The sequence below is a fragment of the Rhagoletis pomonella genome, unplaced genomic scaffold, assembly GCF_013731165.1.
Source record: "Rhagoletis pomonella isolate Grant_MI unplaced genomic scaffold, Rhpom_1.0 Rhpom_scaffold_00004, whole genome shotgun sequence".
Classification (NCBI taxonomy): Eukaryota; Metazoa; Arthropoda; class Insecta; order Diptera; family Tephritidae; genus Rhagoletis; species Rhagoletis pomonella.
Window position 1 is genome coordinate 15,383,428 of NW_023458558.1, and position 14,736 is coordinate 15,398,163.

General features: G+C 34.8%; 1 protein-coding gene across 1 annotated transcript in view; it reads right to left on the minus strand.

The window, feature by feature from the left end:
- Positions 1-14,736, minus strand: part of LOC118738119 (hemicentin-2) — a gene marked incomplete in the record, with an annotated part of 156,383 nt that overhangs the window by 83,353 nt on the left and 58,294 nt on the right. Inside the window, 1 exon segment of the mRNA XM_036469038.1 lies at positions 1,870-2,008. Within this exon segment, the coding sequence (XP_036324931.1) occupies positions 1,870-2,008 (139 nt within the window).

Genomic DNA, 14,736 nt, shown 5'->3' on the forward strand with positions numbered 1-14,736 from the left:
AAAAAAAAAGTTAATACCAAATAAAATGTTCTTCTTTTTATTATTATTCAAAAATAAACTTGATCCCTTAACCACACATGAGTTACTTTTGAAATCGTCTAATGCTGGGATTTGTAAAAGTCTCGTAGATTGTCACGCATAGTGAGAGCTTTTTGCTAACACAAACAACCACATGAGTATAAAAATACATACAAGTAAGTAAATTGCACATACATATTTATTTATGTAAGTAAGTATGTGGTGCTCATGACATTCCCTCGAGTCGATATCTATTGAAAGACTACGAATTTTTTAACGCGCTCTACAGGCGTCAACTCAAGTGGATTTTCAGTAGAAACAATGGAAGTGAGATTACAAGTAGCGCGCGCGCACAAAAAAAAAACAACGCATTGCGCCACCCAGACGACTTTCAATGAAAATGTGCAGACGTATAAAGTTACTATTATAATAAATACATACATAGTTGCGGTATAATGATGTGAGGATAAAGCTGTCGGCAGTTAAATCGAGTCGAAAGTGAGCGCGTGCGCTTGGGGGATCAAATGCTGTCAGCACACAAAATCCCAGCTATTCACATACGTAAGCATAAATATTTCGCCAGTGTGGGGGTATGTGTGTATGTTTTATTTATGTGTACAGTTGAGCATCAAAAGTTGGAATCAGGAAAATTTTTGAAGTTTCAACCAAATTACTTACGAACCTACATACATGTATGTATGTAGTACCTGTTGAATAAGACAGTGACTTTTTGAATTTTCGGCGTAGTCACTCCTACCAACAACCATCTATTAGTAGACTACTATCAAATTTGGGCAATATACATAGGTAATTTAATTTGTGCTTTATATCCACTGAAAACAGGCAACTTAGAAATTTTTACGAAAATTGATGAAGATAAATTTCGTGCATCTGCAAGCAATGGGTTTTCATGCAAAAAAAAAAAAAAAATTAACTATTTTATTTTATTTTATTTTATTTTACATTATTTTATCTATATTAATTTAATTTATTTCGGTTTTTTTTTATATTTTTATTATTTTACTCAATTTAATTTTACCTAATTTAATTTAATTTTATACTCCAAAAAAGGTTCAGATTGGCTTGTGATCCTCATATTTGCCCTAACACTGTATTTGTTGATACTCTTTCGTAATATATACATAGTATGTAAATATGTATTAGTGTCTGTGCGGCAGCGTTTATGCCCTGCGAATTGTGGCACAACAAATCTGCATATCAATGTTTCTGTCAAAACGTGAAATTTCCATTTGAATTGATAAACCGAGATTCACTACCGACAGTCCCATTCCGTATATTTTTTTTTGTTTGTTCTCTCCTCAAGCTTTTCTTTTTCACGCTACTCTTATATCTTGCCTTCTTTAGGTTATCCAACCATTGTAACCATCTTCGTTTGTATGTATGTATGTTTCGTTGTGTTATTGTAACCTTTGCATAAATTTCGAAGTAGATCGAACAGCTTCGCATAAAATTTTAGCTTAGCAAGAAATGAAGGCTAAGGATGAGCAAACGAGAGATAACGGGGTGGCTAGAAATGGTGGCAGGCAACTGGAAGAAATGCGTATTTTGTCTGGTGGATTTGCGTCGTAATCTGAAATTGATATGCTTCGAGACCTACTACAATGAAATTTGTCAGCAATACTTTGGTTTTGTTTGCTCTTATTTATTCTCGACAATGAAATCAATTGAATGCTTATATAAGTAAATTTAAAGCATCTTATGACCGAATATATTTATGCACAATTTTCGTCTTTAGTGTGAATGAATTTTTATGCGTCTTTCTTGTTAGCAATGTCTACTATAATATATACATATGTACATATAACTAATTTTTATATATAGATTACTTACATTGCACTTTAAGCGTCAAGCTGTTGCTGCGCGTTTCTCCCTCCGTATTGGCTGCACCACACGCATACGCACCCGCACTCTCGCGCTGCAGCTGAGTCAGATGCAATATCTCTGTACTCTCACCAGACATACGCATGCCCTGCAATGAAGAAGAAAATAGCGAAATTTTCAAAGGTTAAACAATTCTGCAACGAATCGCAATAAATAATTAAAAATTATGAAATGTAAAGGTAAGTATGTATGTAAAAGCTTTGTTAGCTTATTTCCTCATATACACACATACATAGTACAGATATGTATGTATGTATATTGACATAAATATATACATCTTTACATACATACGTAAATGCGCTACAAAGAGTAACTTTTATTAAATTTGATACGCGTAATATAGCAAAAGGGGCGCATTCGCACAATTTCCTTCAATTATTGCTTTCCTTTCGACGCACGTTCGAGTAAAATAGCTGAGAAAATTACCGCCAATTGTACGCTAGTTAACCCAGAAAAAGAATGAAAAGCAAAGAAATTGGCAATACAACAACATGAAAGCCGACCGGCATCTACGGCAACCGCAAGCGGTGCAATGCGTAGCTGGTAATATTTCCGTTTCGGAAATTTATATAAACGTGGCTATGTCGCCCCTATTAACTATGGCCCAGCCCAATAATACTGCTTCATATAATATCCTACGCTATTCTTCTCTATTTTCTTTTTTATGAAGATTTCAAATTCTATTTAATAATTGTTATGTCCCTGTTAGGGTCCCTGCTGCTCCGGTAGGGTTCTACTGCTGTAAATTTTTTCGCGCTGGTTATATGTAGCTCTAAGCACATTTTCTTTTGTAAATTTTCCTTTGCGCTTTCACAGATTTGTCATGCCAACCACGAACACAATACAAATTTTAAATGATCTGTAAAAATTGAAAATAAAAAGGTTGTGATTACAATTATGCGCATAAGTTATGAATTGTTTCAACAGCCAATATTAAATTTATTTTAGGTCATTGAATTTCAGTTTTTTCTTCGCAGGTTGATGTTTCTTCATACACTGAGAAAAAAAAAAAGGCAAATTGTGCTTGTTTTAAGCTAAAAACCCACAGGATTTGGCGCTAATGGTCTTTTACTTTAAACTGACTTTTGTTGGCGATTTTTTTTTTAAAAAATATGCACGTTTTAATTGTTTTTTTTTATAGTTCAGTTACAAAAAATTTAGAACTTTTTATGACTTTAACATATATATTTCATCTGACAGCATTCCAACCATTTAAGCACTTTTGCGCACTCAGCTACAGCCAGTACAGGTAAACGTGACCTATTATGGCACGAATTTCTGTCATACCTTGACAAGTGTGGTTTGAAGATAAACATGTTATTTTTCTACGTGTTCTCTAGTAAGGTAGAACATCTTATTTTTATAAGTTTTGTGAGGCATGTTTTTTGGGTTCGGTTTAATAATTTTCTTATTATAAACAAGTAATTTTTAGCAAAAAAAGCCGACTTCAATTCTCAAGTTATGCGGAACATACATAAAAAAAATAAAAAATACTCCGACGAACTGATAACCTCCTCCTTTTTTGGAAGTCGGTTAAAAATATATACTATACATTTCCGACTCATAATATTTCTAAATGGGATGAAAACGAAATATTTTCGATGCCGATGCAAAAGGTGTAAACTTTTTTTTTGTAAGCGAAGCAGGTCACGTCTAGGCCAAAGAAGTGTCCACTGATATGTTAACATAAGACTATATTAAGTAGTTCCAATTTGCATAGCGTTCTAGCTATCTTTGATGGGAGATATAAAGATGTTTAGATAAGTGTATTGCTAAAATTGCTAAATGAAAATGCATTTCCATCTTTTATTCAAAGCGGATGTAATCATTAAGCAGGAAAGATTTTAAGTGACGCGCCATAATCGTACATGGCGTATGAGTAACGGTATCCACTTGATAAAGTTATAAGAAATTAACATGAGCCAATTTTGCAGCCAACTTTTAGTTGAATGCAGCAGTTGCTTGGTGTAAATGGTCTTTCAACTAATCAAGAGAAGCTTTTCTTCAAGGCGGAAATACACTCGGAGTGAAAGTGCTGTGTATTTAAGTATTTTGGATGTCAGTAAATGATTTTATTCACATATTTTAGATGCGCTAACGACTTTGAGGAACTATATATGTATATATAGTTAAGTATTTTCACAGCTCACAAATTACACAAATTAATTTCACATATTAAGTTATTTTTAGCCAACAAAATACCACGTGCAATCGAATACAATATAACATTTCTAGTTATTTAGCATCTATCATCACTTTAAATAAATAAAAAAGCTTGTTACTTTAGTACTTAGTATCTTCTTAAACTCGACATATTTAAATACAAAGTACCCAAATTTGGTATCCAAACAGGTACCTTCTCAATTGTTTGCAGTATTTTAAAGCAACTTTAAAACAACAGTGTTGGTTGAAAGGCACATTTTTGTATATGACTACTTATATTCTCGAAATTTTCTATGTATGTTCATATCTAAGTATACACTTGCCCAGCTCTAGAAGCTGTGCAAGACAACAGTTATTGTTGATAAATAACAGCAGACCCAAGCCAACTATACATATGTCTTATATAAAAAAAAAATATAAAAAAAAATTTAACAAGAACTTGCAGCAAATATTTTCATTGCTTACTAAATCGATTCGTTTCCTATTTGCAACTGACACTCACTTTCCATATTCTTCCGCTCTCTGGCACTTTTCAAGCCAGTAGTCTGCCAAAAGTCAGTAACTTTTTGAATTTAAGATAGTTTTTTTGCCAAATAAAAAGTTTTCTTTCTCTACACGGTGTCAATTTTGCTCGATGCAATGTTTGATAGTAGTTAACAGGACACATTCCGAGCAGATCAAAGCTTTCCAAATTCTATGAGAAAGTCTTCATGCAGGAAGTTTTTCGAAAGCGTTCGAAGCTTTAGTTTTCCCATTGATTTTTAAGCTTCATAATACAGCACAGTGTCACGACAATATAGAGGCAGGTGGAACAAAATCATGGTGAGAGTCAATAAAAAAGCAGGTAGGGCTTAGGGAGGGAAGAGTAAAAGTCATAAATACAAAATTTCACATAATTTCCTTTTTGGATTATGACACTATTAAATTAAATAAGCGATATGATTATATGAGTTTATGAGTATTAGAAATGTTAGGTTTTGTTGGTGTTGCTTATAAAAATTTATTTTACTATTTAATCAAAACAGAATAATTTTCCAATTAATCGTACATTGTTAAATAAAGTAACAAGAGTATTTAAAAAACTAAACAAAAAAATATAGAATGAAAATACATTTTAAGGTAGCATTTCCTTCCACGCAAAGTAAATTAATTAAAGAGCTTTATCGAATATAAAAAGTTATGAAAAGAACATTGGTGAGGAGGCAAGTTAATTGAAGGTTGGCTGTGACTTTATTAGAAATTATCATACGAAAGGCGAACGTAATTTGGCAGCTAATGAATTCTGACGTGCTTACCTCAACAAATGTATTGTATTTTCAGAACTTGCCAAGGTGCAAAGAGGATAAGCCAGATAAACAAATTTATGTATATATATAAGATGAGTGGGTGCGCAGCTGAGCCTTTTCTTAGTGAAAGCAAAATTTGACGGCAGTCAAAGACCGAAGACTAATGAATACAAAATTAACAGTTGCAACTACAGTGTTACTTTTTCAGTTTCAGCTACATACGGTGGCCACACTTTAAACAACAGACATATATATGTAAATATAAGTTTGGGCTAATTTTATTTATTTAAATTTTTTATTTTTATGTTTTATGAAAATATGACTCATGATAAAAAAAAACACATTTAAATCTAAAATTTAAACTTCGTAGATTAAAAAAATTTTAAGCTTCTCAATCCGATTTTTTAGAGTTTTTTGAGTATGCTGTGTTATTGGGCACTATATTCTAGTAGAGTGCAGGTTTTAAGTAACTAAGATATACCGTTAATTTTTGTAATTTTTTGCTCACGCTTTCTCTTCTATACAAAGAATGTTCGATTGTTTTTTTATCTGAAGAAATAAAAAAATAAAAATTAGCAAAAGTCAACGGTAAGATCTAACAACTTCGAACTTGCTTTTTATTGAATTGGCCGCAAAACTGCATACTCAGAATGTTTCTAAGAAATCAAATTAAAAAGCTCGAAATTTTGAAGGAATATTATCGAATTTTTCTAGTTTGAAATTTTGACTTACATGGTTTTTTTAGATAAAGAGTCACACTTTCATAAAAAATCAGTGGGAAATAGCAAATAAATGCTAAACTGTCTCTATCCAATTTATATATTTTAAAGCCACTGTGGGTATGTATTTTTTTTTATTTCTTTTCCCAATTCTTTTTTTGAAAATAACGTTTGTATTACAACGAAAACATAAAAATGAAATTTCTAAACTTTGCGCACAACTAAAAAAAAAATCAATAAAACTGTAGGAAAATTTATAAAGTTTTCATGAAAGTTTGTCTCATTCTAATCTGCTTTTTTTAAAAAACCTTTCCACTATGCAGTTTTGTAACCTATTAAATTAAAGTGAAAGTTGCTAAAAAACCTGCTTATTTTTCATAATTTATATGCTGACTGTATTGTGTTTGACACCGATCGGAAAAAAAAATTTTCAAACATCATCAGTATTCTGTAGGAACCACCAACTTGACTTTTATTAATCTAATATTTATTGGGCTAAAAAATTCATAAACAAAATTTTTCAAAAAAATCGGATTATGGAGTAGGAAATTTTTCTGCGCTTTGCACAAAGTATTGAAATTTAATTTTTATGCTTTTTGTTTTTGTGTAAACTATTATTTCTATAAAAAATTAGCTGTCCATACATTGTAAAAAATACACTGTGTCTAGACTTTTGTGGTTGACTGTATTTATCTTGGCAACAAAAAGACAAGCAGTTGATCTTCAAGAAATATATATGTAAATGGACGTACATATTTTCATAGTATTTTTTGTGTAACATGATAATTAAATCGAATTTAGGAGACTTTAATCTGATTCCACAAAAACATTCATTTAGCCAGTAGCACAAAAATTACCAACAAGTAAAAATGATAAAATATGGAAAACGCTGCACACACATAGACATACCTAAATTGCATATATTTTCATAACATCGAGCAAACAAATCTCCAGGCACCTTTGGCTCTTAAATTTATTTTTTTGTCTGCTTCTTACTAAGCCAACAGGCGAACATGCCTCTACAATTTCAATTATATTTATTAATGTCGTTTTTCATTAGGGAAACATTTTCGTTAAGCAAATGGCTGAATGAATAAACGAAAGAACTAAAAAATGTGGCAAATGGAAAATGAAAAGGAAAATTAGAAATGAAAATAAGAATGAAAATGAAAATAAAAAATCATACTTAAAGCGAAAGAGAAAATGAAAATGAAAATAGGTATGTATGCCATCAGCCTTGCCTTTTTTGCTGCGGTTGTTGTTGTTACGCTATTGTTCTCGCTAATATGTAGCTGTTATTGAAATAACGAACGCCTATTCGACGCAGCACAAATTTGATGGGCGTTGTAGGGCGCCCACCCAATTTTTAAGCGCACTCACATACACACACACACACATACAGACTTACAGATACCACGTCTTGAAAGCCAACGAGTGTATATTGAGGTTTAGCTACTACGCTACCATTCAGAGCCTCTGATGTAAGCAACCGCTGTTTTCACTTCAATCGCAATTTTTTGGACTTGGCTTCTTGTCATTATTTTCCATTTTCTGACAACGCGAAATGAATTTAATTTTCTCATCATTTGGGTAGTCAGCTAGATGAAAAGACGACATAGAAAAAATACAAATGCACGTACATATGTATGTATAGAAAAACATGCGAAGCATTTTTTTTTTGGCACTCTACATACAAGTGTCGCCTCATGTTGAGCTGAAATAAATAAAATTACTCATACGCTCAGGTGTACAAATTTTGCTGGGTTGTTATTGTTCACTAACTCGTTTGTTGTAATATAACGCAAATTCTGATTGCATGTGTTTTTAATGCTAAATGGTTAATTTGGGAAAATATCGGTTTTAATGAGGCCTCGAAGAATTTGCAGCTGTCTTGACAACATAAAATTTAGTGTTACAGATTTGGAAGGGGAAATGGCAGAGAGTCAAAAGAATAAAGTAATTACATACATACATTTCTGTGGACTTTTGTCATAACAACTTCTTTGCTTTCTGTAGGTTCGAATTTCGGGTATAAGGAACTTTCAATTAAATACTTTTTTTAGGCCTTCATTAAGATAGCAGCTGTTAATCAGCGCTTGGTCACACGAATACATGCTTGAAGATTTTAATCTTAATCAACTTTCCCCAATATAAGGGCCAACTATAAGATCCTGTCCTGTCCTGAATTAGAACCCGAACCAATGTATAGGGACGAAGCTCACGTCCCTCAACTGGACCAAGACGAGGTGAGAACAGCAATAAAGCGGCTTAAGAACAACAAAGCCCCCGGAGCCGACGGTATACCGGCTGAGCTGTTCAAAGCCGGTGGCGAAGAGTTGGTGGGACGTATGTACCAGCTTTTAAGCAGAATTTGGTCTGATGAATACATGCCCGAAGAATGGAATCTCAGTGTACTTTGCCCAATCCACAAGAAGGGAGATCCCGCCGTTTGCGCCAATTATCGCGGAATAAGCCTTCTTAATATTGCATACAAGGTCCTGTCGACGATACTGTGTGAAAGACTGAAGCCGTTCACGAGCCAGCTGATTGGACCTTATCAGTGTGGCTTCAGACCTGGTAAGTCCACCATTGACCAGATTTTCACAGCACGTCAAATCCTGGAGAAGACACTAGATAAGCAAATCGACACACACCATCTTTTTGTTGACTTTAAAGCTGCTTTTGATAGCACGAAGAGGAGCTGCCTGTACGACGCCATGTCCAAATTTGGGATCCCCGCAAAACTTATACGGCTATGTAGAGTGACGTTGAGCACAACCTTCAGCTCCGTCCAAATTGGGAAGGACCTCTCCGCGCCGTTTGAGACCAAACGAGGTTTTAGACAAGGCGATTCACTCTCGTGCGACTTTTTCAATCTGATGCTGGAAAGCGTAATAAGAGCTGCCAATCTGAATCGCAGCGGCGCAGTTTAGAAAAAGAAGCTAAAGAGGTTGGTCTAGCGGTGAACGAGGGAAAGACAAAGTACCTCCTGGCAACATATAAAGAGTCCACGCGCTACGGGACACACGTCACTGTTGGCAGATATAACTTTGAAGTAGTGAAGGACTTTGTCTACCTAGGATCCAGCATAAACACCACCAACAACGTCAGCCTGGAGATCAAGCGAAGAATAACTCTTGCCAACAGGTGCTACTTTGGGCTCGGTAGGCAATTGAAAAGCAGAGCCCTCTCTCGACGAACGAAACTCACGCTCTACAAATCTCTCATCATGCCCGTCCTTTTATATGGCGCAGAATCTTGGACGATGTCGAACAAAGATGAGAAGGCTTTGGGGGCTTTCGTGAGAACTATTCTACGCAAAATCTACGGCCCTGTTTTCGTGGATGGCGGATATCGGAGAAGATGGAATGAGGAACTGTATGAGCTTTTTAACGACATGGACATAGTTAAGCGCATAAAAATACAGCGATTGCGTTGGCTTGGACATGTTGTACGCATGGATGACGACTCTCCGGTGAAAAGATCCTTCGACTCCGCACCCATGGGTGGACAACGAAAGCAAGGGCGCCCACGAACGCATTGGAAGGACCAAGTGCAGAAGGACCTGTCTGCGCTCGGGATAACCAACTGGCGCAAATTCGCGCAGGAGAGAAGCAATTGGAAAAGCTTTTTGGTCTCGGCCCAAACCGACAAACGGTTGTAGTGCCAAATAAGAAGAAGAATAAGATCCTGTCGGCGACTGTGTGTAATGCCTTTTATCAACCAATTGCTAAGTCCTTTACAGTCTGGATTTAGACCTGGTAAATCTACGTTTTTTTTGCCATTTTCAAAATATTTATCAGGGTGTTTATTGAATTGCTTTTCGCTAGTGGTCCCTTCGATGCCCTGCGGTATGACTGCATACTCGTGGGGTCAAGAAGGACAAATGGCAAAGACTATGGCACATCCTCATCGAAACCCGGCCCCGTAGTTATGAAGTCTGATGAAGACAACCTTCTTGTCTATAGTTGGGACATAATAAAAAGTGTAATCGGCGGTACGCACCCCAGTAAACCGGAAATACAAGCAACAGTATCCTTTTCCTTAATGAATTCCCATCTATCTCGAAGCCTGCCGGTGGTACAAACCATAGTATCATAGTGGCAGTCGCGGTATCGAGGGATGCAGCCATAGGCTTTCGGCAAAGAGATGCACTCTTGTGTGACTTTCTCAATGCAATGCTTGAATAAAACTAGCCAACAGCAACGGATTGAGAATGAATCAAGCAGGCGCATTTGCAAAGCATTTTGGGATTTCGCAGATTCAGGACTTTTTAGGTTATTTTCTTGGTATAAAATTAAAATTAGTATAAACAAAGCGTGAAGAAGACTTGGAAGGTTTTTATCTAACATTGTAGAGAAGAGACTTCAAATGCTATGCAGAATGTTCAATATTTATTTTCGAAATAGTTAATTAACAATCACACCGCACGACAGTGCACGCGAGTGACGAAAGTAGCCACAGTAGCGTACTGAAATGTCTCGCTTATATAAACACGAGATTTGGAAGACTTTATCCAGACGTCCAATCGACATGTTTGAGGCATTGTTGGAAAAGTCTTGCAGAAAGTGTCCAGAAAATGTATTCAAGCTTCATAAATGATTAATCGGATTCTCAAAAATTAGGCTAAAGTGTTGCGAAACAAAACACGGTTTTTTTTTGCTTTTGCTGGCTTACGGAGGTATGTGGGTACATCCAACATATTTAGTGTTATTCTATAGGCCAACACCTTTAAAAAATACCTTATATTATGGAGTTCCGGCTACTAGTTGGAAAGATAAAGAGCTACATTTATTTTGGTTCGTGTCTCCACTGCGAGATGCTTTGCGATGTGTGTGGCGTCTGTACGTACCTTTATTTAATTTTTTTCAAGCTTTCAGGAATTAAAGTACAAAAAAAAATTAGAAGGTTTTGTTCCAGGATGTTTCGATTCGTATGCCTCTGTGGGCGTGGCTGCTGCCTGAAATTCGAAAAAAGGCAATTCTTGAACTACCACTGAGCCCCCACTACTCTTAAAACAAGCTATCTAACGCTGTCTTCTGCGCTTGTGAAATATACATATTTGTCATAGCATTATCGCCTGAAAAATCTGGCTGGTGAAAATATAGGTTTCGGGCATTTTATTAAAAACTGTTCGGTCGATTTTATTCTAAGTTCACTTTTTACCTTTGGTTTCCATGTATTCACTATGGGCGGACTTACAATTTTCGGGTGAATGTTTTTCCAGTGAAGCCCAAGATAAAGCAGAGTATGTTTCAATGAAACTGAATTTAATGTTAAATATTTGAATAACTCACTTAGAGTTAGATGGCGTTTTTAGCAATTTATTTGAGAAAAATAAAACATTTAGATTTTTGCTTGAATTTTTGTTGATTTTAAATTTGCTATCCCAAAATAATTGATAATGAATTCAGGTAAAATTTACGAGTGACGAAAGCTGAACTAAACAGAAACGAAAAATTTGTGATATCAATTTCGTGACGAAAACTATAAGTACTTTTTTTTAACTGCCCTGGAAACTTACGGAAAATAGTTTTATTTATTCGGAACGTTGTAAAGTTCTGTCATACTACCACATCAGTCGCGTAGGGTTAATTGTCTGGGGAACTCTTGGCTGTTATAAAAAAATGTATGCTATTTCAAGGTTAATGCATCGGAACACAACGAGCGCTCTATTGGTGCCCCTTACTGAAAAAACTACACTTGCTAACTGCAAGTCTACACGAGCATTTTATTATTTCAACTTCTTCATGTAGGGCTTGATGACACGCAACCTCATTCGTCTTACGATTATAAATATTATGTGTATATTTTTGTGTATTACTACTTTATTTCACCTCTCCTGCTGCGACAGAAGACATTTCAAATTCCATTAATTTTAATATTTACTTGAAACAAAAGAAGCATCCATTTGGCTTTTGTGCAAAACTCAGCTGGTATTCAATGGGACTTTCTGAATTTCTATTTGCTTATTCATGACAAATAAGTAACCGCACATACATATGAGATGCAAAATTTATACAAATTGTATACGTTACGGTAGCTACAACTACACATGCATGAATACATTTGCGTTAGTGAGTCAACAAAAATTTTGCCATATTCAGTAGCAAATAAATGCGCAAACCTTTATTCATATTTACATATAACTATATACTATGGGTACATATATATGTATGAGTATACAAAGCGTAAATATGTATGTTTATAGTACTCAACACATAACTATGTATGCAAAAAAAATATGTGTGTTTATAGTAGAAAACACGTTTGTGCAATAAAGTATCCGACTGTAAAAGACACGCACAGTCAATAAGTCAAATACAACAACAACGTTAGCAAGAAAAGTAATCAATGACTGCTAGCGTCCGAAATTTATTACTTTTCAATGTCACGTTCATCATCACGTTTTACCCATAATCACATAGGATTTTTACCCATTAGATGTGCGTATCCATCCTTAAGGACGCCATTTATTACGCACCCAATATCGCATCTACTTTTTGCTTGCACTCCTTTTATACTTTCAATACTGTATATGTAGGCGTAAGGAAGACAAAAAACTCGTTACTTTAACTGTTGAGTTAAGAATTTATTTCAATGTTTGTATCTGGCTTGGGTTAAGTCCACTTTGTACAAATATATGTAAGTATGTTTGATTGAGTAATGCAACAATGTGGCCATAGCGTAAAGGAGGGCAAGCATGCCAGTATGAGTTGCAGATGTACATAGGTGCTTTAATGGGAACAATAGTCGCAAAATATAAATTTCAGCTTATTTGAAATATTTACAGTTGAAAATTTGAGTTGATTTCAAACACTATAAAAGAACTATAAGTATGCTTTGCTGTTGTGATACCTGTGATAATATTGCCATGACAGTTAATACGACAGACGAAGTTTTAATAGATCGAGTGCCATTAATTTCTGTTGATCCAATCGGTTACCATGATCTGAAGTTATGCGGTAAAACACATAAGAAAATAAAAGCTTGTAAAAATATGCGAAAAGCAGGAGATTTAAATTTTTTTAACTACCTTCAAAATATTTTCGAACTAAAACTATCTTAAACCGCCCTCTTGTGATACTTTTTCATGCTTATGTACATATAATTTAGAAATTAAGCAATTTCAAAACCATTTTGATTGATACCCGTATTGTAATAATTCATTGAAATAATTGAATAGTTTGAAATTTACTTCTTAAACCGTTAATTCCTATAATTCCAGTAGAATTTGATTTTTCAAACATGTGGAAACTCTGCTATATATACATATGTTGCTTAGAAATAACGCCTCAGAAAATTACCTTAAATACCTCAGAAAACTACACACGTTCGACTTTAAAAACAGGTGGCCGCCCTCTTCTAAATATTTTCCTACTAAAACCCTATTAAAACTCTTTCGTCTGAAATCGATATTGTGATCAATTATATAAATAGGCAATCATGTTTCCTTTACACCCCTTTTACGGCTAAACTGTACTTCTAAGGTATAAACAATTATATATCATTAGAAAGGTATTTTGATGCTGATGTGCAGGCAATTTTTAAAATTTCAAATTAGTTTAAAATAGAGCGAAAAAATCAATTCAAAAGTCACACCAATACCAATGCCAGACATGTACATGGTTTTGGCGGAAATGCCTCCGAAATGTATGCTTTAATATTGATAGTGAATTAAAGAAACGTGCTAAGCAGCAGTTTAGGAATAAGATGTATGTATGTATGTACATGAATAGATTAGCCTCAAACAAGGACGAGATAATTTTGAGTATGGAGAAGAAGGAAGGGATAAATACAGAAATTAAAATAAAAGTAAAGAAACCTAAATATAAAGACAAAGAGGAAGGAAAATTTAAATACCTAACCTAATAACAATGGTGGGGGTGAATATGTTAATGAAGAAAAGAATGGACATATTTAGATCAGGATAAAGGAAAGGATAAAGATGAAGAAGAAGATGAAGACCAAGACGAGGAAGAAGATGAAGATGAATATGAAGATAAGGATAAAGATAACTTATCTTAACTTAACCCCTTAACTTAACTTAACTCACCTCAACTCATCTCACCTCCGCTTAAAAACTTACTCCACCTGAGTTCGCTACACATTAAGTCACCACACCTTAACCCCCCACACCTAAATCCACCACTACTTCACTCCCCACACCTAAATTCACCACACCTTAATTCACCACACCTAAATCCACCACACTTAAATTCACCACACCTTAACTCACCACACCCCAACTTTCTCACCACATCTTAACTAACCACACCTTAATCTACCACACCTCAACTTTCTCACCACACCTTAACTCACCACACCTTAATTCACCACACCTCAACTCACCACAACTAAATTCACCACACCTTTTAAGACCACCACACCTGAATTCATAACACCGTAACTCCCACACCCAGTTCCACCACACTGCAACTCACCACACCCAATTTCAGCACATGACATGATATCACTAAAGAAACAATGTAAAGAAAAAGAGCAAGGAAAATTTAACTACCTCACCTAATAACAATGGTGGGGGTAAATACGTAAATTGAGAAAAGAATGAAGATATAGATCAGGATAAAGGAAAAGATAAATATGAAGACGAAGGTGAATATGAAGATGAAGATGAAGATGAAGAT